The sequence below is a fragment of the Tamandua tetradactyla genome, chromosome 8 (genome assembly GCF_023851605.1).
Source record: "Tamandua tetradactyla isolate mTamTet1 chromosome 8, mTamTet1.pri, whole genome shotgun sequence".
NCBI lineage: Eukaryota > Metazoa > Chordata > Mammalia > Pilosa > Myrmecophagidae > Tamandua > Tamandua tetradactyla.
Window position 1 is genome coordinate 21,952,762 of NC_135334.1, and position 24,435 is coordinate 21,977,196.

The 24,435-nt window shown below is 35.1% G+C and overlaps 1 protein-coding gene across 4 annotated transcripts in view; it reads left to right on the forward strand.

The window, feature by feature from the left end:
* Nucleotides 1-24,122, forward strand: part of DDX6 (DEAD-box helicase 6) — a 36,858-nt gene extending 12,736 nt beyond the window's left edge. For 2 of the 4 annotated variants that reach the window (XM_077112725.1, XM_077112722.1), the window contains 10 exons: nt 5,932-6,061; nt 7,107-7,253; nt 8,470-8,564; nt 9,685-9,807; nt 10,291-10,419; nt 10,843-10,959; nt 14,154-14,217; nt 18,771-18,872; nt 19,734-19,916; nt 21,347-24,122. In XM_077112725.1, coding sequence (XP_076968840.1) covers nt 5,932-6,061; nt 7,107-7,253; nt 8,470-8,564; nt 9,685-9,807; nt 10,291-10,419; nt 10,843-10,959; nt 14,154-14,217; nt 18,771-18,872; nt 19,734-19,909 — 1,083 coding nt within the window. In that variant the 3' untranslated portion in view covers nt 19,910-19,916; nt 21,347-24,122. Of the gene's footprint in view, nt 1-5,931; nt 6,062-7,106; nt 7,254-8,469; nt 8,565-9,684; nt 9,808-10,290; nt 10,420-10,842; nt 10,960-14,153; nt 14,218-18,770; nt 18,873-19,733; nt 19,941-21,346 lie in introns of all 4 variants that reach the window. The other 2 variants (XM_077112723.1, XM_077112724.1) reach the window with 2 other exon arrangements.
* Nucleotides 24,123-24,435: the final 313 nt, after the last annotated feature.

Consider the following 24,435-nt stretch of genomic DNA (forward strand, 5'->3'; position numbering starts at 1 on the left):
ATACTTCTATATACATCCCCATGATCATTTTTACAATATCTGTATCACTCCAGAAAAAGAAATAAAAAGGAAAAAATTCACATATCCTATACTTCTTACCCCTCTTTCTCATTGATCACTAGTATTTCAATCTACCTAATTTATTTTACCCCTTATCCCTCCTATTATTTTATTTTTTATCTATGTTTTTTTTACTCGCCTATCCATACCCTGGATAAAAGGAACGTCAGACACAAGGTTTCCATAGTCACAAAGTCTATATCATTATAGAATTAGATTTTTAAGTTGACTTTATTACTTGTACTCTCAGTGTTGGTATAACATATAAACAGTTAGCTCTCCAAGTCACTTAACAAGTCTGACATCTAGCATTTTCTGTAAAGTAGAAATAAAGAACCTCACTCACCGAGTTTTACTTGTGCCAATCAAATATAATATATAAACTATTTTGAAAACGCAGAGCACTGTAAAAATGTAAAGTATTTTAGATACCTAAGATGACAATTCATGTTTTTTTTCCCATTATTTTGTCCTGAGAATCATGGAAAGCACAAGATTATGTGTTTCTTAGACTCATTGGGTGTAACAAACCGTAAATACTAGGACTTTAGAACCAAAAAGTAATTTAAGGACCTAGTAAATTCCAACCTCCTATTCGGCTACCTTCCCCTATTTTCATTCTTATCTACCTTCTCTCCTTACTTGGTTTTCCTTTTTTGTTTTGTTTTTCCTGAAATGTGTTTATTGTCTTCTACTATACTGGTTTAACTTTTATCCAGGCATTTTCCCTCCAAATACTAGTTTAAAGACTTTATTAGATGGGTGAGCCTTCTCGCATGTGAATCTTTTTAAGAGCTGGAATTAAGTTGCAGTTTGACTATAAGAGTATTGACATATGAGGCATTTAGAATTGTATACTCAGAAAGGATTTTATACTGGCAGGCTGGAACCAGATATACTACAGATTGCTCCTGCATATTGTCCTTTGGTGTAATCATCTGTGACTATAGTTCTAGGTCAGAGTGCTATGTGCCGTAGTATAATTACGCTATTCTAAAGGTCTAGCTTTATAGGAACACAGACTTCTTTTTTTTTTTGGAACATTGTCATCTTTGGAGGGTCTAAGAACATGGTTTTGTTCTGCTTAATTTTGTAAAACTTTATATTAACTTTGAGCTATGACCAAGAGACAGATCTTGCTGTTTTCAGAACCTAGTCATACTTTCAGGGACTTTTTAGGTAAGAAGATGAAGAAAAGGCAGATAATCCATTATTGAGGGAAATATGAAAGTTCCTCACTGTTAGCAACAGAATTTCATACCAGGACAAGAATCTCAAATTATTTTGTCAACTGGATGTTTGACAGTTTATAGTTAGAAATTACAGCATTCTTAATCCTTTTGTAAGTTGTCCTGCTAACGTGGATTCAGTATGGCTAGAAGGGTTGTTTTCCAGTGAGGAAATGCTATATTCACAGACTTGAGAAATAAATTCTTCTAACTGTAATGAATTCATGTTAGCAGGAGAAATGCCTTACAAAAGAATTCAGGAACCACCAGACTCTTTTCCGCAGCAGGTGCACCTTTTTACATTCCCACCAGCAGTGTATGAGAGTTCCAGTTCTCCACATCCTTGCCTACATTTGTTATTATCTGCAAACCTAAGCTTGAATGCTGGTTCTAGTATTTCTGTGCTGTGACCTGGGGCAAAACAATCTCTGAGAATCCATATTGTTAGTTGTAAAACAAATGTAAAAGACCTAACTTGAAAGGATGTAAATAACAAAGTATGTAAGTACCTGGCATAATATTCCACACACAGTAAGCATTAAAGGATTTTTAGTTTCCTCTTCCTTTTCCTCTTCCCTGGCATTTCCCCATGACCTCTTTTGTGTTTCAAAGCTGTCTGAGCCTAACTTGAATTCTCTTGCCTTATATTACCTAATCTTCTAGGAAACAGTTGTAGGAAACAGCATGGGTGTGTTGAATTTTCTGCTAATCATGATGCCACCATATGGGACAAAATAGTAATGCATCTTAACTGCTAAATACGTGAACAGACTAACCTGCTTACTTTGTTAAAGCGTTATCCTTAAACAATTTCTGTAGGGCATAATCCCTGTCAAAGAAGACGATGGAGGGTGGGCCACAGTGGCTCAGTGGCAGGGTTCTCGCCTGCCATGCCAGAGACCTGGGTTCAGTTCCTGGTGCTTGCCCATGTGAAAAAAAAAAAAAAAGATAGTGGAGTAGAAGAGTAGATGGCTTTAAACCAAGTTAGTCAAAAAGTGATTTAAAAAAAATGGTAATTAGAATACCCACAGTCTAATTCTGCCCTGTCTCACTTCATTAGAAAATTTTAAACTTTTCAAGGACCTGACTCCACAAGTCATTGGGAGACCCTTAGAGACTACCCATTACCACCTTTTTTTTTAATGCTCCTTTTTTTTAATTAATTAAAAAAAAATGAACACAACATTTAGAAATCATTCCATTCTACATATGCAATCAGTAATTACCACCTTTTTGAATACTGTAGAACTCAGAAGTATTTGCAGTTGGCCTCTAAAAACCACAGAAGAGAGTGAACCATGGGGTTAATGGGAGCCTGCAGAACAACTGCTGACAGAGGTGACCCCTAAAATGGTGGGAAGGACCAAATACCATAGCCAAGGTTTCTTCTTTGACCTATTTTGACTGTATTAAGCAGCCTACTTTATGCTAGCTGTAGGAGCAAGATATGAGTATTGTCACCGACCATTTTCACAGTTGTTCAAATGACTGTGTTACTCTGATCATATGGAACCCATCTGACTTCCATGATTGGGATTCTGGGTGGAATGGGTGTCATGGTAGGAGATGGTAGGCATGATGCTTATGACGTAGGTGTTTCTACAGTAAGTTTAGAGTGCTAGAGTTATTTGGTTATTATCCCAGCCAACCATAGACAGAACCAGTTTTATATCATTGATTAACAGTGAATAACTAGTTGAACTTTTCCGACCATCCATTGTACAGTTGTGTTTTAACTTCCGGGTCAGACAGGTGAATGGACTGGGACTTTCTTTACTCTGTTGTGTCACTATCAACAAGTCCCACTTACGATTATGTGAATAGCGGCTTGTCAGAGATTAAAGATGTTCCATTTTGAAGCCAGGATTTTTTTTTTTAACTTTTTATTGTGAAATATATATATATATATATACACACACACACACACACACACACACACACACACACACACACACGAAAGAAAAAAAAGCAATAATTTTCAAAGTACATTTCAACAAAATAGTTTCTGAACAGATTTCAGAGTTTGTTGTGGGTAAACATTCCACTATTTCATATTTCTCTATATAGCTGCTCCAAAACACTGGAGGCGAGAAGAAACATCAGTATGGTGATTGAGCAGTTATACTATACTCATTTGTTAAATCCCATTTTCTCTGTTTCAACTCCTCCTTCTCCTTTGAACCTTCTCCCAGTCTGTAGGGATCTTTAAGCAGTGTCTATTCTGACTCTCTCATGGTTGTGAAGGGGTGTCAACATCAAAGAATAGAGGGATATAATTATTTGATAATCTTGGAGAGACTGGTCTCTGTGGGTTTCAGACTTTATCTGGCCTAGAAATCTTCTGGAAATTATAGTATTCCAAGTAAGCAAATTTAGTGCATGAAACTTTTATAGAGAAAGACTGAAGATTTTGTTTCCTCTTGTGATCTTTTCTTTCTTAACAAGTGCTAGCTTGAAAAGTCTGTTTTTACAATGACACATGGTATGTTTTGTCAAATTACTGAGCATGTTGAATTTTTAAGCAGCAAACTGAACCATTCTCTAAGTCCTTATTTACAAACATGACAATACTCTGGAATTCACCGACTGTAAGCAAGAGCAGAGTAAAGAAAGCCCTGGATCCATCTTTCTCTCGTCTCTGATGCAGAATGGTAATAACTCTCTAAGAGCAGAAATGTGCTTAGTCCTTTTATTTAATATAGTTAACTTCGTTCTTATTGTATAGAATCACATACCGACAGCATAAACTTCTGTGATGTAAAAAAACTTATTTTGTTTCTTTTAGAAATTTATTTGGGTAAAGGCCCTGAAGCAGTGTATGAACATGTTTGAAACATTTTTATCTGAATATCATAATCTTTTATTTTTACTAATTTACTTATTTGAACATTTTATTTTGAAATAACTTCAAACTTACTGCATAGCTGCAAAAATAATACAAAATCTATTAAGAGAAATCCAACATATCCCACCCACCCACCCAGGTACCCAAATCCACAATTAATATTTTGTTACATAAAAATCATCTTAAATGTTTCTCATGCTTTATTTTTCATATGAGAAATCTAAGGGAGGCCTTACAAGAAAAGAAAACAAAAAACAAAAACAGCTTCTTTCTGCAAAGTCCGTGAAGAGTTTCCAGGCCTACATGTTTGATGTAATGATATAAGCAGCAGCTGCTGCCACTGCTGCATGTATTGAACTATTGACATTGTCTTGTCTTTTCTTCCTTTATGGCCAAGGCATAAGTTTCAGAATGACTAGTTAGTGCTTTACCATATCACCAGTAGATCTACCCCACCCTTGAGTAAAGTTTGAATTTGGGCCTTATTACTATTTATTAATTGGAGCCAAATTAAGAAACCTGACTCACCTAGCGTTGATAGTTACTGTTTCAGAAATGTCACTGTTTGATTAAGTCATTATATTAGGCTTTAGAATTAGAAGTGAGAAAGCATGTTTTGTCTAGGTAGCTAAATTTGAAGTGACAGGATAGAATTTTTCAAATTGGTATTTGACCAACGGATTAAATGGCAGCCTGATTATTACTGAGAATTGTAGAGCTTCTTTTTGTTTGTTTTAAAACCATTTTCATAGGGTTGGAACTGTAATTCTTTTCAGATGAATTAGTACTCAGGTTCTGAGTTTAGAACTATCTTAAAGGAAGAGAGCCTATGATTTAGTGACTGCAGTGTCTTTTGGACAAGATACCAGCTGTCATTTTGTTTTTTAACTGTCAGCTTTCTTCACTTGTACCTCTTGTCTTGAATTTCAGTTACTGTTGGGAATCCTTTGGTGTTGTCTGGTAAATACGTCCTAGGTTAATAGGAAGTGTTATCTTCTGCAAAAGTAAGCTAAAATATGAAAATGAAAAGTTACCAACAGTGATGTGATCATGAATTGAGAACGCGTTTTAGGGCAGAAAAGTTGGCTGTGAAACCCAGACCTTGGAGGTTTATGTGCTATAATAAATGTCAATTAGGACCTTAGGTAAAACTTCCAGTCTGTCCTGTTTTGTGCAAGGATAAATTGTTCAGCCTGTAGTTTTTCACTGCAGTCAAATTGGTGTACTAGTCTCAAAATATGTATAGTCTTCTGTTTGAATTGTTTGAGCTGTTTTCCCCCCGATTTTAATAGCAAAATGTTCTTTGTTCCCCTCACTCGCATATATTCAAGTCCACTCAATAGGTCAGCTCAAGTTTCTCCTCTTTCTTTAAGCCTTCCCCATTTGGTCTTTTTTTTTTTTCCTGCACGGCAGGCACAGGGAATTGAACTCAGGTCTCCAGCATGGCAGGAGAGAACTCTGCCTGCTGAGCCACTGTGGCCCGCCCCCCCCCATTTGTTCTTGATGCTCATCTTCCTTACACATACACTTACACATGCAAACTCATACACACTTTTATGATGTTGGAATACAGTTTATTAGTTTTTTGAGTGGTTATGGTAATAGTGATTGATAATTATAATGATGATTCCTGGTCCTGCTGATTTACTTGGTCTGCACTGATTCATGTAAAATACAAAACTAGAGCACATCAGAGCAATACCCACAATGGTTTCCCTCAGTGTGTATTTTAGAAAAAAATTTGCTTATTTTCTGTTTTTATTCAAAAATCATTTTATATTGTCTTGTCTCTTTTAGGAGGAGAGCATTCCCATTGCTTTATCTGGTAGGGATATCTTAGCTAGAGCAAAAAATGGAACAGGCAAGAGCGGTGCCTACCTCATTCCCTTACTTGAACGGCTAGACCTGAAGAAGGACAATATACAAGGTTAGTTGGTGAAAGGCTTTTATTTGTTAAAACTAAAGATGACAGGTTAAGCCTTGGAGCTAATGTACAAGATATTACCTTTTATCCTTTTTTTTTAGTAAGAATTTACATACTCTAGAATTAATATTCACAGCTTTTGGTATGAATATATAATTCCCTTCCCCCCCCCCCCCCCCATGCGCAGGCACCGGGAATTGAACCTGGGTCTCTGGCATGGCAGGCGAGAACTCTGCCTGCTGAGCTACCGTGGCCCACCCTGATTCCTTTTTTTTTTTTTTTTTTTATGAAGAGATTTCTAGTTTTTCAAAATACTTTAATGTGACATAATTTTGGCAGTATTCTAGTGAAGTAGGCAATATATTATTTTTAATATTGATATATTATTGCCCTGTATATAGGAAAGCTAAAATAATGAGATTAACTTATCTGACATTGCTATTTATAAACCATGGCGGCTGTGTGTATGCAGAGTTCCTTGTAGAAACACCAACTTTTTCTGTGTTTTAAAGGTTTTTGATTTGGGGACTTTACAGAGTTTAAGCAGTAGGGAAGAAAGATTTCCTTATTGTGCCCAAAGTTAGCTGATAGAATTAAGTTTAAGTTTTCAGCTTTCTGGATCTATAATTATTGTTTTACCCAATTCCTCTTTACCTACACTTGTATGATGTAAATAGAACCTGGAAAGGAGTTTTCTACTTGGATATTTTAGACTAGTGGATCTCTTACTGTCAAGATAATGTCTCTAGGGTATCTTAAAAATATAAATTAGGTTAATAAACCCTTGCCAACTCAAAAGAACCCTTTAAAGGTTTGTAGCTAAAGAAGACTACAGTATTTATATGGTAGTATTGCTGAGGGAAAGTTGAAATCTAGAACACTAATAAGGTTCTCTTTTTTAAAAGGAGATTCATTTATCTTTTCAAAGTATCTTTTAGGCTTACTATAAAGTTATAATTATGAATTTTTAATGTGTTTGAATATTCACATAACACAGCATATTCTGTTAAATGTTAAATTCCATTTCTGTATCCTTGATATTTTCCAGCAATGGTGATTGTTCCCACTAGAGAACTTGCTCTACAGGTCAGTCAAATTTGCATCCAGGTCAGCAAACACATGGGAGGGGCCAAAGTGATGGCAACTACAGGAGGAACCAATTTACGGGATGACATAATGAGGCTTGATGATACAGGTAGGAAATGATTTAAAGTGTGGTGTAGCTCTCTGTAATTTCAGTCACAGATGCTTCCTTTTGATAACTTACTAAAAATCATTAAAATTAATAAGGAAGAAAAAAATACTGCATTAAAAAATGAATAAAAGAGGGTGGTGTGACAGTGGCTCAGCAGGCAGAGTTCTTACCTGCCATGCTGGAGACCTGGGTACAATTCCTGGTGCCTACCCATGCAAAAAAAATGAGTAAAGGACATGAACAATGTCGAGAAAAAAAATAGCAATAATTGGAAGGATATTCAACCTGTTACTTAAAAAGATATAAACAAAGCCAGTAGGTTGATAATACTTATGCCTGTCTGGTGACAAGGCTAAAAAGAATAGTGATGAATTATGTGATTTTTTTTTTTTTTTTTTTTGGAGAAATAGGCCCTCTTGCAAAATCGGAATATAAATTGATAAAATCTCTAGTACGTTTGGCAGTATGTTTCAAAATTAAAAATGTGTATTCCTCAGTGTATATTGGAAAAATAATTGGGCAAATAACAAGACTGTGTGTAAAAGGTTGTTTACTATTGTGTGGTTTATAGTACTGAAGACTTTGGTCAACCCTCACATCTGTCAGAGATTGGCTAAATATATACTGTTATAAAGTCCAAATTGAATTCCACATAGCCATTTAAGAAAGTAAGGCTAATCTATTCATTTCCATAGAGAAATCGCCATAATAACATTATTGTTTGAAAAAAGGTAATGAAACAGCAGGAATAAGATCCACTTATATAAAATTATACATTTGTATGATAGTTACCATTTGATTACTTGAAAATGTTCTTGATACTGTACAGTTCTTTAAAATGATTATCTCATTTGATCTTTGTAACTAATTTGTGAAGACAGTTGCTCTAGATCAGAGGCATTGTGCTGGGTCAGAGGCCTGATATGCCTTCCATTGATTCATAGGGGGATTATCTTAAGACAAGAAAGTATGCCCCTATTTGGAGCAGATGATATAGGAAGCTGTAGTCTCTCTACTGTAGAGGTGAAAGAAATAAGTATTCTCTAGCCAACCTGAGGTAAAACGGAAATTCATATCCTAAAACTCATCTTTTGCGCCTCTGTATTTTTACCTTTGTAATAAAGTTTCTGATAAAATATTTATGATAAACCTTTACTGTATGCTTTTTCCTCAAACTAAAGTTAATGAGGACATATGTTTTCTAAATCTTGTGTAGTGCACGTGGTGATAGCTACTCCTGGGAGAATCCTGGATCTTATCAAGAAAGGAGTAGCAAAGGTTGATCATGTCCAGATGATAGTATTGGATGAGGTAATGTCTCTTCATCTGGAATGATTTTCTTCTATTCTGTGCTTTGCTTATAACTGCCATTGAATGAAGCAACAGCTGTTTGTATTCATGATCTACTAATAAATACCCATTTCTTTTCATTAAACTAATTTGCTTATGAAACATGTTTTGCCCTTCAAAAGCAAGAGAGGATAGGGATATGTAGTTCAGCCTTGTTTATTTCTCTTTATCTTTGGGATACCCAGTAGTTTAGGTTTGTTTTGATTTTTCAAGAAGAGGAGTTGCTGAATAACCTCAAAGTCAAGTTCATTCTGTGTCTCTTATTATTCAGTGATGAACATCTTAAAAAGCATACAGTGTCTCTAGCCCTCATTTAGTGTATTTAGCTTTGTATTATTTGGGTTTTGGTCTCTATTACATATACTGTCTCACAAGATTGTATCTTACTCAACTCCATATCCTCTGAATCTGGCAGTATTTTATACATAAAGCACATCAGTGTTGTTAATACTTTGAAATAAAGTTTCTTTCCCATTTCTTCTGTTTTGAGATACCTAGTTTTGGATTGCTCATGTTTTGATTCAGATCAGGCTTTTTATCTGTGATAAGAGCTAACATTTAATTGCTGTGTGCCAGCAATTATAAATTATTAATTTCCATGTTTTTAAATTTAATCTTCACAACTGTGAGGTTGGTAATACTACTACGTTAAAATTCTAGTTGAAATACAAAGAGGTTAAGTGTTCCTAACACAGCTAATAAATGAAAGGGATAACATTTCAACCCAAGTAGTTTGACTCCATAGCCATACTTTTAACCACTCCCAGTATATTGTACATCTTTAATGGAAATCCCATTAATAAACTATTTAAATTATCTTATGGGAGCAAGGGTTATATCTGTCTAGAATTTTTTTCCCCCAGCAAGATAGAAATTATATACTTTTCCCCATGCGAATCACTGGGAATTTGTCTTGATGCCATTGGAAGCTATGCAGTGTAGTGGGCAACTCACTGTTTGTAACCTGGGGTGTTCCATCGATGCTCTTGTTGAGCGATGCTTTGTTTTTGACCATATGCTAACCAAAGACCTTGCATATTTATTTCATTGTTTTTCAAGTTGTGTTCTCTTTGTACTGCAGGCTGATAAGTTGCTGTCACAGGATTTTGTGCAGATAATGGAGGACATTATTCTCACGCTACCTAAAAACAGGCAGATTTTACTATATTCTGCTACTTTCCCTCTTAGTGTACAAAAGTTCATGGTGAGTATAAAGCCATACTTTCGGAAACAGTGCCATCCTGTTGCCTATGAGTGTGCTTTTTACCCATAATTACTACTGATTATTTCATATTTTTGGCTTTTTCCTCATCTCATGAATTAGGATTTGTTGTGTATAACTTACCTAATTTTTTTTTAAGTTATAACAGTAATTTAACTGAAGTCTTCATTGTTCACTTAGCTTCTAGTATCATAGCCATTAATGACATAGTCATTGATGCTAGATAAATTGATGATAACATAAATACTGTACGCAAACTACTATGTAGTAACTAAACTACATATCTATCTTCATCTGAGATTTTCTATCTTTATTTATTTACTCCGTGACAGAATTCTTTATACTTGTTTTGAAGAGAGATGCATCCCTTATTGCAGGAGTTAATCAGGCAGAAACATAGTATACATTTTGAGTTTAAGCAATACGCTCAGCTTTCATTTAAGTTTATGATTTTTCTTTTTACAGAATTCCCATTTGCAAAAACCCTATGAAATTAACTTGATGGAGGAACTAACTCTGAAGGGAGTAACCCAGTACTACGCATATGTAACTGAGCGCCAAAAAGTACACTGCCTCAACACACTTTTCTCCAGGGTAACTGGTTTAATCTACTACTTGCTCCCCTCCAAACAGATAATTGTATCAGTCTTTCCACCTTTTTCACTGTAAAAAAAAAAAAAGTCTTTTATTTTTCCTAATAGGCAGTTTTATTTGTTGAGCTGAAATTTATACTATATGCTTGATAAGTCACAGGCACTTTGATTTGATTTGACATTGATTATTTTATTCTTGTTGGCAGTTACATGGCTTATGAAATATAATCTTCTGGTAAAATTTATTAATTATCTGCAACTATTAAGTAAAAAGTATTCACAACTGATAGCTTTGCATCTCTCTTGTCATCATGAGATTCTAAGTCTCTTTAAAGTTTCTTGTTTGCCATTCCATATTTTCAAGATTTGCAAACTGAATGTTTTTGTTTTCCTTGCTCATGCCTTTTTTTTTTTCTGTGTTCAGCTTCAGATAAACCAGTCAATCATTTTCTGTAACTCCTCTCAGCGAGTTGAATTGCTAGCCAAGAAGATTTCCCAACTGGGATATTCTTGCTTCTATATCCATGCTAAAATGAGGCAGGTGAGTGTTGAAACTAGAACTTTGCACAGATTCAAAAAAATACTTTTTTCTAAATCTTTCTTGATTTTTATTTTGTTCAAATGCTCTTCCAAATGCCCTGAATTTAAGAATGTGCTATTCCTTAATGGCCAAAGGACCCTTCTTTTTAACATTAACTCTATGAGTTATAATTTTGTTATTTATAAAACTGGGGTAATACAGTTCACAAGGTTGTTAGGAAGATTGAAGTAACATATGAGTGAGTGCTTTTAGTCACGCTGGCCACATTTCAAGCTCAGTTAGCTACACATGGCTGGTGGCTACTGTATTGGAATTTGCAGATACAGAATATTTCTATCATCACAGAATTTTCTGTTGGCCTACTGCTCTTGACTTTTAACTCTTTTTTTTTATCCTCCTTTCTCTTATCAGAGAACATAATTTTAATATGCTACTTTTTCTATGCTTAAGCTATTAAGAAATTATAAGCTTCCTAATGTTTTTCCTCTTAATATATAGCCCCTCAGCTGAATAAATTTTTATTCTTACTTGCCCGTAGAAAAGGATACAGTCTCTACATTTCTAAACTTTTTTTTTTTTTAATAAAAAAAGAATTAACAAAACAATTAGAAATCATTCCAATCTACATGTACAATCAGTAATTCTTAATAACATCACATAGTTGCATATTCATCATTTCTTAGTACATTTGCATCGATTTAGAAAAAGAAATAAAAAGACAACAGAATAAGAATTAAAACAATAATAGAAAGAAAAAAAAACAAAAACAAAAAACCTATACCTCACATGCAGCTTTATTCAGTGTTTTAACATAATTGCATTACAATTGGGTAGTATTGTGCTGTCCATTTCTGAGTTTTTATATCCAGTCCCGTTGTACAGTCTGTATCCCTTCATCTCCAATTATCTATCCCTTCTCTTTTTTTTTTTTTTTTAATTAACGGAAAAAAAGAAATTAACCCAACATTTAGAGATCATACCATTCTACACATGCAATCATTAATTCTTAACATCATCACATAGATGCATGATCATCATTTCTTAGTACATTTGCATTGGTTTAGAAAAACTAGCAACATAACCAAAAAAGATATAGAATGTTAATATAGAGAAAAAAATAAAAGTAATAATAGTAAAATCAAAACAAAACAAAACAAAACAAAACAAAAACCTATAGCTCAGATGCAGCTTCATTCAGTGTTTTAACATGATTACTTTACAATTAGGTATTATTGTGCTGTCCATATTTGAGTTTTTGTATCTAGTCCTGTTGCACAGTCTGTATCCCTTCAGCTTCAATTACTCATTGTCTTACCCTGTTTCTAACTCCTGCTGAACTCTGTTACCAATGACATATTTCAAGTTTATTCTCGAATGTCCGTTCACATCAGTGGGACCATACAGTATTTGTCCTTTAGTTTTTGGCTGGATTCACTCAGCATAATATTCTCTAGGTCCATCCATGTTATTACATGGTTCATAAGTTTATCTTGTCTTAAAGCTGCATAATATTCCATTGTATGTATATACCACAGTTTGTTTAGCCACTCTTCTGTTGATGGAGATTTTGGCTGTTTCCATCTCTTTGCAATTGTAAATAATACATTTCTAAACTTTAATGGAAAATAAATTAACAATTAACAAGGCAATATTTTTGTTGTGCTAACTACAGCTTTGTGAAATTTCATGGAAGGTAGTTGCTATACAGTAATGGATTATGAACTGGAAACTCTGTATGGTTGTTTTTGAAAGAAGCATAATGTCATGGCTCAGATGCCAGAAAGGGGCAAGAAGGGGCCTAGTGTGAGAAATTTTCATGGGAAATTAATGTATTAAACTGAAGAGAATATTTCAGAATAGAAAACATGTTGAAAACAAAGAGCAGTTTGCAAGATGCTAGAGTGTCACTTTTGGCAAGAGGCTAGAGCCAATGTGTATGTACTTTTTGTTTTTTTAATTGGAAGGTAGTTGCTTTTTATTTTTTGTATATAGTAACTGAGTTTGCTAAACTGCACAGGTGGAGGGAAGGAACAGTTTCTACAAGACTACCTTGCTTCTGTCATTAATTGCAAGTTCAGGGGGTTTCCAGAACCACCTTCAGTTTCAGTAATTCACTAGAAGAACTTACAGACCCCACTGAAGGCTGTTGTACTTAACAGTTTATTACAGGGAAAAGATTTATTTTAAAATTTGCTGAAAGAGATGCATAGGGAAAAATCTGGGATGGATCCAAATCCAGAGCTTCTGGTTCTTCTACTACCCAGATTACCTCCTCCCGCCACGATGTTTATCAGTACACGTAGAGTATTGCTAAACAGGGAAGCTCACCTGAGCCTTTGGTGTTGAGAGATTTTAGGGCTTGATCACATACTGCCCTTGAATGGCTGACCTTTAGTCCCTCCTAGAGGTTGGACTAATACTTAGAGTCTCCAGTTTCTCTGAAGGTCAGAATTGATATGACATGACCCAAAGCCTGCAGGCAAATAAATACCCTCCTTTACCTCCCAGTAGCTTAGGGCAAATGCCAGACCTCTCTTTGGATGGTAAAGTTAATTCTGTAAAAAAGTAAGTAATAAATATGGTTAAAAGGGGAAATGTTAGGTTGTATATATTGTAATAGAATAAAAATTTTAAAGATGTCTATACAACCACACTCTCAAATAGTGAATCCTAAGTTATACCACAGACAAGAACAGTACAATTATAGAAGTATGCTTTCATCAGTTGTAACAAATGTACCATACTAATGAAAGGTGTTAATAACAGGGTGTGGTATATGGGAATTCTGTATTTTATACATGATTGTTTTGTAATCCCACAACTTCTTTAATTAAAAAAATAAGTAATAAATGTCTTGGTCATGCCAAACTGTCCTTCTGTTTGAAGTATTTAAAAAGTAAATCAGTGTACATACACATGGTAAAAATAGTTATTTAAAATTCACTTCAGCAGAAAACATAAACTTTAAGAGTTAAGGTGAGTACTACATATAGATATTTATTCATTGCTTATTTCCATAGGAAACTAATTTTATGGTTACTTTTACTTTGGTTTTAATTTACATGGATTATTGGCTCATCTTTCATTTATGTGAAAATGAATTTTGAGTGTAAAGGACTGATTGGATAGAAGAAACGATGGAACATTTAGGGCTGTGTTATTTACTTAAATTGAATGTATTGCTTTGTTCTTAGGAACATCGAAATCGTGTATTTCATGATTTTCGAAATGGCTTATGCCGCAATCTTGTTTGCACTGGTAAGTACTTTTTATTTCCTTTACCTATTTTTTTCTCTCTCTAAGTCTATCTGTTGTGGCTTCTCTGTCCTTATCATATAGCGTATAGTCTGTGAAATAGTCCAGTATATCCATCCCACTACCACTTAAAGAATTTCTGAAATTAAGAATGAACTCCAGTTTGAAATTAGGTTCCATATCTGAAACTGTAGAAGACTTATTCTGACATTCATACCTTATCTCTACATTTTAACCAGTTTTTGGATTTGTATGATTTCTGAGTAGTTTTTGCATTAAAGAGTGAACCAACAGAAAGTGAAATTACATTAAGCAACTACCTATGGTTTGCAGCTTTAAAATTTTTTTCCAAGAAACAGGCAGACTATTCTATAATTTTGGTTTATTTCACTACATGCAGAAAAACAAACTGAGGAAGTGAGAAGGCAGGCGAACATGCAGATCAGAGGGAGCACAGGAATTCATTACTCTCCTATCTGTACACTGCAAATATCATCTTAGTTTATTGGTATGAGATTAAATAATCGAAACTAGACTTCTGGGTAGAGCAAAAACCCAGAATTTAAAAAAAAATTTTTTTTTTGATTGAGGTACAATACATATGCAGATAAATATATTTAATCTTAAAAATATTGTTCAGTGAGTTCTTGCTTATATATACACACATTTGAGCACCATCCACATAGATATTCAGGTGACCTCAAATTTGGATTTTGAAGACGCTGCTCTGAAAATAAACTCCAATTTTTTTTTCTGGCAGAATATTAAATTTGGTAATTTACAAGAATCACTTTATGGAAAAGGGACTATAAAATATCTTGTAATACTTGTTCATCTTGTTTCTCTACCTCAAGTCTGAAAGGACCGTTCATATAGCTATGAAGTCAAACATTCATGTTTACTTTATCAGCAGATCTGACCTTTAAGTATAATGTACTCAAATAAAATATCTCTGCGTTAATGGAAAGGATACCAGATTCCTAGAATTTTGAAACCACAGGGCCCTAGTCTTAATATTTTGACCTTTAATCATATGAGCTTGGGCAAGTCATATTCTTTCTTTTAGTTCATTTGGTCATCTATAAAATGGGGATGCCTTGTAAACTAAATTCTGAATATATGTCTGTTGTGGTTTACTCATGTATTCAACAAATATTTATTGACTACTAATTATTTGCCAGACACTTTCTTTGGTAGGTGCTGCAGAATATATATATACTCCCTAGCTTGGGGGAACCTATATTCTGTAAGAAGAGATAGTCCATTGGTGAAAGGTTTAGAGTTACTATGCACATTCAGGATAAAGCAACCCTATTTTGGAATGAAATAATTTTTTCCCAAGAAAAGATGCTCTTGGCATTTATAGTACTTACATATTGATCTGAATTGTTACTATTGTTAATTGGCTTGAATTTTTATCATTATTTGTAAGGCTGTCTTCAGATAACTGTTTGAAATGCCAGTGATTTCTCCTTTTTGATCTTTTAGAATAACTTGTAATATGTCATTAAATAACAACTTGTGTGTATGTATATATATATAATTATGAATAAATATTTTTAAAAATACATGCAAAGTATGTCCCTCCTTTCCTGGAGCAATAGTTTAGATAGGGTGATAAATGATAAACAGCAGTAAGAGTTGACGGTCTCCAAATTTTTTTTGTAAAGAGCCAGATAATGAATATTTTAGATTTTGTGCACTATACAGTCTGTTACAGTACTCTCTGTCATTGTAATTCAAAAGTTACACAATATATAAACAGTAAAGGTGTATTTACAGGTGTTGGGTTGGATACAACAAGGGAATAAAGGTATAAATAGTAAGTAACATAAGTATTTGAGAGAGAAATAATGGGCTGAGGCAGTCTGACAAACATGGAATTTTAAGACTTCAAAGGTTAAGTTGCAGACGTGCAGAAGAAGAAATTGTAAGTTAGGACAGTGGGATGAAAAATGGTCCAGAGGAGGGCTAAGAGGGCTAAAAGGATAAATGGACAAGTTTGGTGATGAAAGGTTTGAGATATGTTAGAGAGGTAAATTAGGACCAAATTATAGAACGGAGGGCAGTGATGTCAAATCTCAATTCTATCTGAAGGCAATATTAAATAATGAGTTAAAATTTTGACATATTTCAGAAGTACTAGTCTAGCCATGATGGATTATATTGTAGTGGGGAGCTGATAGAAGTAAGGAAACCTGTTTATTAGCCTAGTGTTAGGTGCTTTTACTTAGAATTTTAAAAGAGCCTTAACTAGCATAGTAATTATGGAAAAATAAGAGTAGAAGAGATGGCCCTGCATTTCAACTCACCTCAGATTTGTAGTAAATCTTTTTATAGAACAGGATGAATGAATTCTAAACGAAGCAGAAATAATTAGTGCTAGTGAATTTCCTCTTTGAAGTATTTTAGGTTTATACAACAAACTTTTTATTAAATGTTTTAATTTTAGATTAAATACCAGAAAATAGTCTAAAAAAGAAAAGAATTATTCTTGAGATTCATTTATGAATTTATAGTTTACCAGTCAATCTGGTCTGTTCCTGAATTTCCATATTTACCTTAGACTATTCTTTAACGTTTTTTATTGTGAAATATAACATATACACATAAAAACAATAAATTTCAAAGTACATTGTAACAAATAGTTATACAACAGAGTTCAGAGTTTGGAATGGGTTACAGTTCCCCAATTGTAGATGTTTCCTTCTAGCTGCTCCAAGACACTGGAGACTAAAAGAAATAGCAATATGATTCAGCAGTCACACTTGTTTGTTAAATCCTGTCTTCTCTGTTATAACTCCTCTTCCTTTGAGTCTTCTCCCAATTTTTAGGGCTTTTGGGCCATGCCCATTGTAACTTTTTCCTGTTGGAAAGGTGTATCAGTGATGGGGGATGGAACTAGTTGATATTCTTGGAGAAGCTGGCCCCTCTAGGTGTCAGGACTTACGTAACCTACAAACCCATTTGGAGGTTGTAGGTTTCTGGAAAGTAATCTTAGTGCCTTAGTAATCTTAGTGCCTTAGTATCTCAGATAGAGCCCTAGGTGTTCTTTAGGGGTTAACAAGATGGTTTTGGTTGGGGTTTGGCAGACTGGTAATTAGCAATATCTTGCTGAAGCTCTATAGCCTCTTGAGTCTATTTGAACTTTATTAGCCAGTGATACCCTGTTTTGTTACATTTATTTTCCCCTTTTTGGTCAGGAAGGCATTGTTGATCCCACGGTGCCAGGTCGGGCTTATCCCTGGGTGTCATGTCCCACGTGGCCAGGGAGACTTTCACCCCTGGATGTCATATCCCACATAGCGGGCAGAGTAATGATATTCCTTGCAGAGTTGGGCTTAGAGAGAGGCTACATGTAGTATCAATAGAGGTTTTTGGTAGTAACTTTTAGGAATAACTATGGGTAGACTTAGTTTCTCTGCTACAGAAATAAACATCATATGAGCAAGCCTCAAGATCAGGGGTTTGGCCTATTGATTTGGGAGTTGTTAATGTTAGAAACAGTTAAGATCAGGGGCTTTCCCATTGAAATAGTTCCATATTTTTTCCTCCAGTCTCTCAAGGAACTTTGCTGATACTTTTTAATTATCTGCCCAGTATACTCTGGGATGTGGCCGGATGCTACATTAAGCTCTACAGAAATTACAAGCCCTCATTCCCATTCTGGGCTCCACGTGTTTGGGTTTTTTAAGCGAGATGTCCAAACAGGAGATTATGTGCTACAGAAGATTTAGGTTTGGGACACAGTAAGACTCTCTTCTTTGGTCCCATATAATACGTGACATTCTAAAATATGGACAGTGTCATTCTGCTCCCTGTATTCTGATTTACCTTAGTCCTGACCAGATCGGCTGTGTCCTTATCTCTAATTGAAGCCTAATCTCTTTTTCAGTTTAACAGTTGTGTGTAGCGATGCTGACTTTCAGAGCTGCAGAACACCAGCTCTGAGTCTTAGGTGCCACACAAGTAGCCAAAGTTTCAAGGAGATACCAGGTTATACATGTATAGCACAACATCTCAAAATCTAGAAATAACATTTACATCTCCAAACTAAATGTGACTGCTGTAAGAGTTTACAATCTAGGCCCTAAGTTTCTTACAAGTATTTTCTAAAAGAGACCAAGCAATATTTGTTCTTTTGTCTCTGGCTCATTTTTTATACCACATAATGTCCTCAAGGTTCATTCACCTCATTGCCTGTCTCATGACTTTGTTCCTTCTTAGACCATTTTTAAAAACTGCACACAGGGAAAAGGGAACTTGTGAGCAGTTTATTTATGATAATATATCTGAAAGATAAATGATGGTAAATCATAAATGGGTATTAGTAACTGAATGAGATCAATAAACTTAGGTTACACAAGAAATATATATTAAAGCATATTCTGGGGTGGGCCATGGTGACTCAGCAGGCAGAGTTCTCGCTTGCCTGCCAGAGACCCGGGTTTGAATCCCGGTGCCTGCCCATGCAAAAAAAAAAAAAAAGGTGTATTGTGGTACCAAGAGGCGTGCCTGTGTTGAAAAATGTAAAAATTAACTTTTTTTTTTTAAAGATCTGTTTACCCGAGGTATTGATATACAAGCTGTGAATGTGGTGATAAACTTTGACTTCCCAAAGCTGGCAGAGACCTATCTCCATCGTATTGGACGATCAGGTAAGGAAAAGGAGGAAACATGCAAGTTTCTTAAGAAGTGTAATCCCTAAATTTTGTTCTTTTGTGAAAGCAGTGAATTAGAACTAATTTAATTGTGTGATATGTAAGACTAATTAATAATTCGTGAAGAACATATTTTAAGAAAATATAACTATACTTAGTTTGAGATAAAATTAACATGAGAGCTTCTTTTATTAATTAGATGGTACAGTCTGTAACTATTTTGAGTAGTCTGTAACTACTGTTTTGACAGACTGTGGTTTTGACAACTTCTGATGTATATGTGCATCCATTTGTCATTTGCAAAAGGGTAAAATAGAGTACAGTTTTGGGCTGTGAATACTGAAGTTGTAAAGTAACGTGTATATGAGAAGACCATAAGAAGTGGTTTCATATACTTAAAATTGCACTGAACAGAAGTAATAATCCTGTATGGTTTTGCCACTTTTAAAGAGGTGTACATTTTTCTCATACTTAACTTGTTTGGTTTTTTTGCTATTCATTTTTTTCTTTTTAAATTTTTAAATTAATTTTTAAATTTTTTAAAAAAATGTAACAACAAACACAGACGTTCTTAACTTATCATTCCATTCTACATATATAATCAGTAATTCACAATATCATCACATAGTTGCATATTCATCATGATGGTTGTTTCTTAGACCATTTGCATCAATTCAGAAAAAGAAATCAAAAGACAACAGAAAAAAATTCATACATACCATACCCCTAACCCCGCCTCCTTTTCATTTATCGCTAGCATTTCAGTCGAAAATTTATTTTAACATTTGCTCCCCCTATTATTTATTTTTATTCCATATTTAACTTGTTTTTTAATTAATCATTTTTTATTTTGGTTAGGTCGCTTTGGTCACCTTGGCTTGGCCATAAATTTGATCACATATGATGATCGCTTCAACCTGAAAAGTATTGAAGAACAGCTGGGAACAGAAATTAAACCCATCCCAAGCAACATTGACAAGAGCCTGTATGTGGCAGAATACCACAGCGAGCCTGTAGAAGATGAGAAACCTTAACAAGCATGTGCGTACCTGACAGAATATCCAAGTGAGCGGAATGTTTAATGAAAGGAAAGAAATCAAGAGCCTCTTTTTCCTTAGGGAAATTTGTCCTGCCATATAATAGCAATATAGAGGAAAATAGTTGTTGGCATAAATGATAGGAAACAGTAAATCTCTCTTGAATGAGGTGTGGGAGTCTCTTTAGAACCCATAAAATGCTGTTCTTGAATGCAGCCTTCCTAAGTAATGTGATAATGTGAGCATACTTAAGACAAATTCAGCTTCCATAATAATAAAAGCAAAAAAAATTTTTTTCAGCAACTTTGAGTTTGAAAGTATTTTTGCTTATTACTCAAAAGCCATCCCTGTTTTTAGCATTCACTTTTTTTTTTTTTGCATGGGCAGGCACTGGGAATCAAACCCAGGTCTCTGGTGTGGCAGGCAGGAACTCTGCCTGCTGAACCAATGTGGCCCGCTCAGCATTCACTCTTAATTTCTAATGGGTACATTAATAAAGCAGATAAAATGAGCTAAATTGCCCTACTACCAAATGTATAGCTTGCTGTCTTTTTAAAATGCCCACTCTGATTTCCTGCACAGCCTTGCATTTCATCTTGCAGTATTTGGTGACTGTTGGGCTCTGGTAGAAATTTTCAAAACAAGGCTTAATATATAGGAATGTAGGCTGCTTCAGAGCTTTTTTCTAGGGAAAATCTGATTTAATTTGAGAGATGGTAGTTTCCAAATTAGGAAACATTTAACCTGTTATTCTTAATTTTATAAATATTCTTTTCACTTTATCCTTTTTTAAATATTTTAAAGTTAGGGGATGCAAGGGTAGTTCAGTGGTAGAATTCTTGCCTGCTATGCAGTAGACCCGGGTTCGATTCCTGGCCCATTCATTTCCCAGCAAACACACAAAAATTCAACAGATGGTGCTGAATAAGGGATACTCACATGGAAAAAGAATGAAAGTGACCCCCGTCATAAAGCATACAAAAATAAAATAAAAATAAAGCTAATTTTTTTTAAAAATTAAAGTTAAACATAAATCTTGGGCGGTGTGACAGTGGCTCAATGGCAGAATTCTCCCTCCATGCTGGAGACCCAGCTTCAATTCCTGTTGCCTGCCCTTGAAAAAAAAAAAAAAAGAAGTTAAACATAAACCTCTTAAACATAACTAGGCAATGTTTGCTAGTACAGTATAAGGTAGATTTTTAAAAAGCATTTAATTGTATGGATGAGTGTTATCAACAACTAGAATTCAGACCTTTTTATCTCTGTTTTGCCTAGCAGAAATTCCTTAATTCTAATCATTGGATTCTACAATAGTCAAAGATTGAGTAGAAACCACCAGAGACAGCATTTAGGGTGAACTAAGATAGACTGTGATTTTAGTTTGTATTGTTTTCACAAATGTTAATTTTAGGCTTCGTCCTAATCTTTCTTTAGGCTTTGACAAACTACAGAAGGCCCGTTCGGATCTGTGACACATCGTTTTTGGGGGGGAATGCTCTTCTCTTTGTGGGTTTTTCATCTTCTTTTATTTTGAAACTATATGAAGACTTAAAAGAGCTCAGACTTTTTTTTTCTTTTCTTTTTTTTTTTTTACTGGTGAAGAGAAAAAAGCTGAAAAGAAGGAATATACCTTTTTTGTTCCACTTGTTTGCACTGTGTGCTGACTGAACATTAGTTGCACTAACTGCTGGTTTTTTAAAAATGTTTTCTGGGGAAGGGGGACAAGGAAGGAGGAGAAAGAAGAGAAGGGGAGAAACCCTGAAAAGAGAAGAATCTTGATGAACACACAAGCTTGTCTACAGTTTCAGAATTCTCCAACAGCTGACTTCCGAGTGCATTTCAACTTCTCCCTGATTACTCATCCGTTTTTTAAGCCTAAAGAGCTTATTACTTATTTGTGCGAAGTGCCTTATGCTATGAGACCATTCAGAATATCATCTTTCAGACACAGCCCAAGGAATCAACCGTAGTAATTCTTTCTTTTCTTTTTCTTTATCTTTTTCTTTTTTCTCTCTTTTTTTAATTATTAATTTTTTTCTTATCATTTTGGTTTCAAGTTGAAGTCTCTCTCTTCCCTTTCTACCCGAGTACTCAAGCCCAGGGCTGGAAGATGAAACGTATTAGTAATGTTAAATACTTCTTTCTTTTTCTTTATGTGGAGGAGTTGATATGCAACTGCAGTTCATCCGCACTGTAAATACATGTATTTAAAAAAAAAAAATCCCAAGTAAAAATTTCTTCTGGGCTGAGTAGATACATCATCGCTCCCAAAGGAAAGAGCAGTCTGTCATTGCAGGAGCCATATGACAAGCCTTTGTGCTCTGTTGCAGAACACTAAAGACTGGTTTACATAACGTCTCCATTAGCAGTTATGGCACTTGATGTGTAGACATGTCAGAGCCTTGACCCTCTTTCCTCTGTGGTAAAGCGTGTCCCATAGAAATTGGGTGTGTATACTTGTATAAACTTTTTGTAAATAAGTTTTTTTTTCCTGGGTTCTCTTATATATGTGTGTGTGCATACACACAAATTTTTTTTTTTTTTGGATGAAGGTTGCTGGGATTAAGGGGATTTAGAGTGATTATGGGAGAAGCTAAAGATGAGAGGGGCTCAGTTTTCTGCAACACTAGTCCTTTGGCCTCTTATTGTAAAGAGCAGACTTCTATGGGTATCCTGTGTTAGAAAGGGAACTTAGAAGTCTGGGATTCACTGCTGCCACACTGTCTTACCAAGTTTCTTCAGAGGCCTACCAGAGAGCAAGGAAACTTCAAAAATCTATAATTCAAGATGTTTTGTTGAGAGGCTCTGGTTTTACTTCCCCCTTTTTAATAATTTGAGGAACTTTACAAGCTCTGCAAAAGGGGGTAAAGATTAATCTGCCTTTGCAATGTGGGAATTCTGTTGGGTAGCAGTGTCTTTGAGCAGTATATGTATAAAGCATGGATTTACATTTCAGAATATTAGCCAGTACCAGCTTTGGTAATGTTAGCAGTTCTGGAGTTTACCTTCTGTGGATCACTTCCTCTATTGTGTAAATGTGTTGCCCTCTACCCACCTTGATACATAAACTCTTGCAGGAATGGGCAACCCCTGAGAGCTGTTAACTTTAATGCTAAAGAAAGCTGCTTGCCATCCTCTGCGTTGTGACAAGAATTATCTGTCATTTTGCATTGTAAATTGCTGGCAAATGCTTTACAGTGGATAGTGTTGCTTTAAATTGTGCCCCTCCCAACATGCTTGATGTTTGGCCTGATCTCCAGGCAAAAGGAGTGAGATGAATCAAAACCAGTGAACTTTTTTTTTATGTTTTTAATTCCCTTTTAACCCAGTACTAGGGCAATCAGGAGGCATCTAGAAGGGAAAAAAAAAGCAAAAACAAAATTTTAAAAATACTAATTTCCGTATTCCATTGTTTTTCAAAGCCCTAAAATATTACAGGTTAAGTCCTACATTTGCTTTCATGCTTAACTTACTTGATAAGGAAATCAATTATTTGAAGTTTCTTTTTTGAATCTGCCTAGTTCTAAGCAAAACAATTTGTAACTTATCCCCTGAGGATCAAAAATCCTGTAGATGCCTTCTGATCAGACATAGCCCTAACTCCTTAACAACTGTAGCAAGAGCTGCACAGTACAAACTCAAAAAAGAGTAAGCTCTTTTATTTGGCATCCAAGCTGCATATGTCCTGTCCAACCAGTGTTGGTTACTAAATGCAAACCCTGGTAAGGAAATAACTTTTTTTCCAGGGAAGGGATGGGGGAGGGAATTTAAAAGGCATCAAATTTTGACCAGAAAAATCTTGCCCTTGTACTAATGCAGCTCTTTCCTCCCCACCCACCCACCCACCTCTGGCGAGATAAGAGGGAATCATTCATAGAAGAAAAGCAAGAAGGGAGTGCAAATGTAATTTTGTATCTCGTTGGAGAGCTTGTGGGTGATTAAACAAACAGCACAGTCTTCCTTTGCCAGCGTTGGACTGTGCTCTGCCTGGTGCCACATGCCTGTGGGTCCCTCTTAAAGCACAGACTTAAAATTGAGAATATTATGAGGTACGGCCTCTGGTGGAGAGTGGCACTTAAACTATCTGGGGCACCACTATTGGACACAGTCTTGTAGAGGCAGCTGTCCGGTTCTGGTGCTTGACTCTTGAATAGGAATTATTAAATGGAAAGATGCTCTAAGGACTAGGTCAAAGCCTGGTCTCTTTTTTTTTTTTAAATCCCCCTCTCACAATAGGAGCATTGTTATTATTGGAGGTTGTTTTCGATATACTTCCCAATATTTAGTTTTTCCTGTGGTTCATTAGGATGGGAACTAGTCCTTATTTTTAGCATTTAAAATACATCCAACTCACATACTGGCCTGTGGTTGTGTACTTGTGTAATGGGTTATGGACTGTTACACACCTTGCTGCCTCTTGGCCTTTTCCCACAAATTCCAATAGGAAAGAAAGTTTCATGCCTTCCCTCAGGAATGGAATAAATTGATTCTAAAATGATCTTTCATGGGAATTAGTAAGAGAG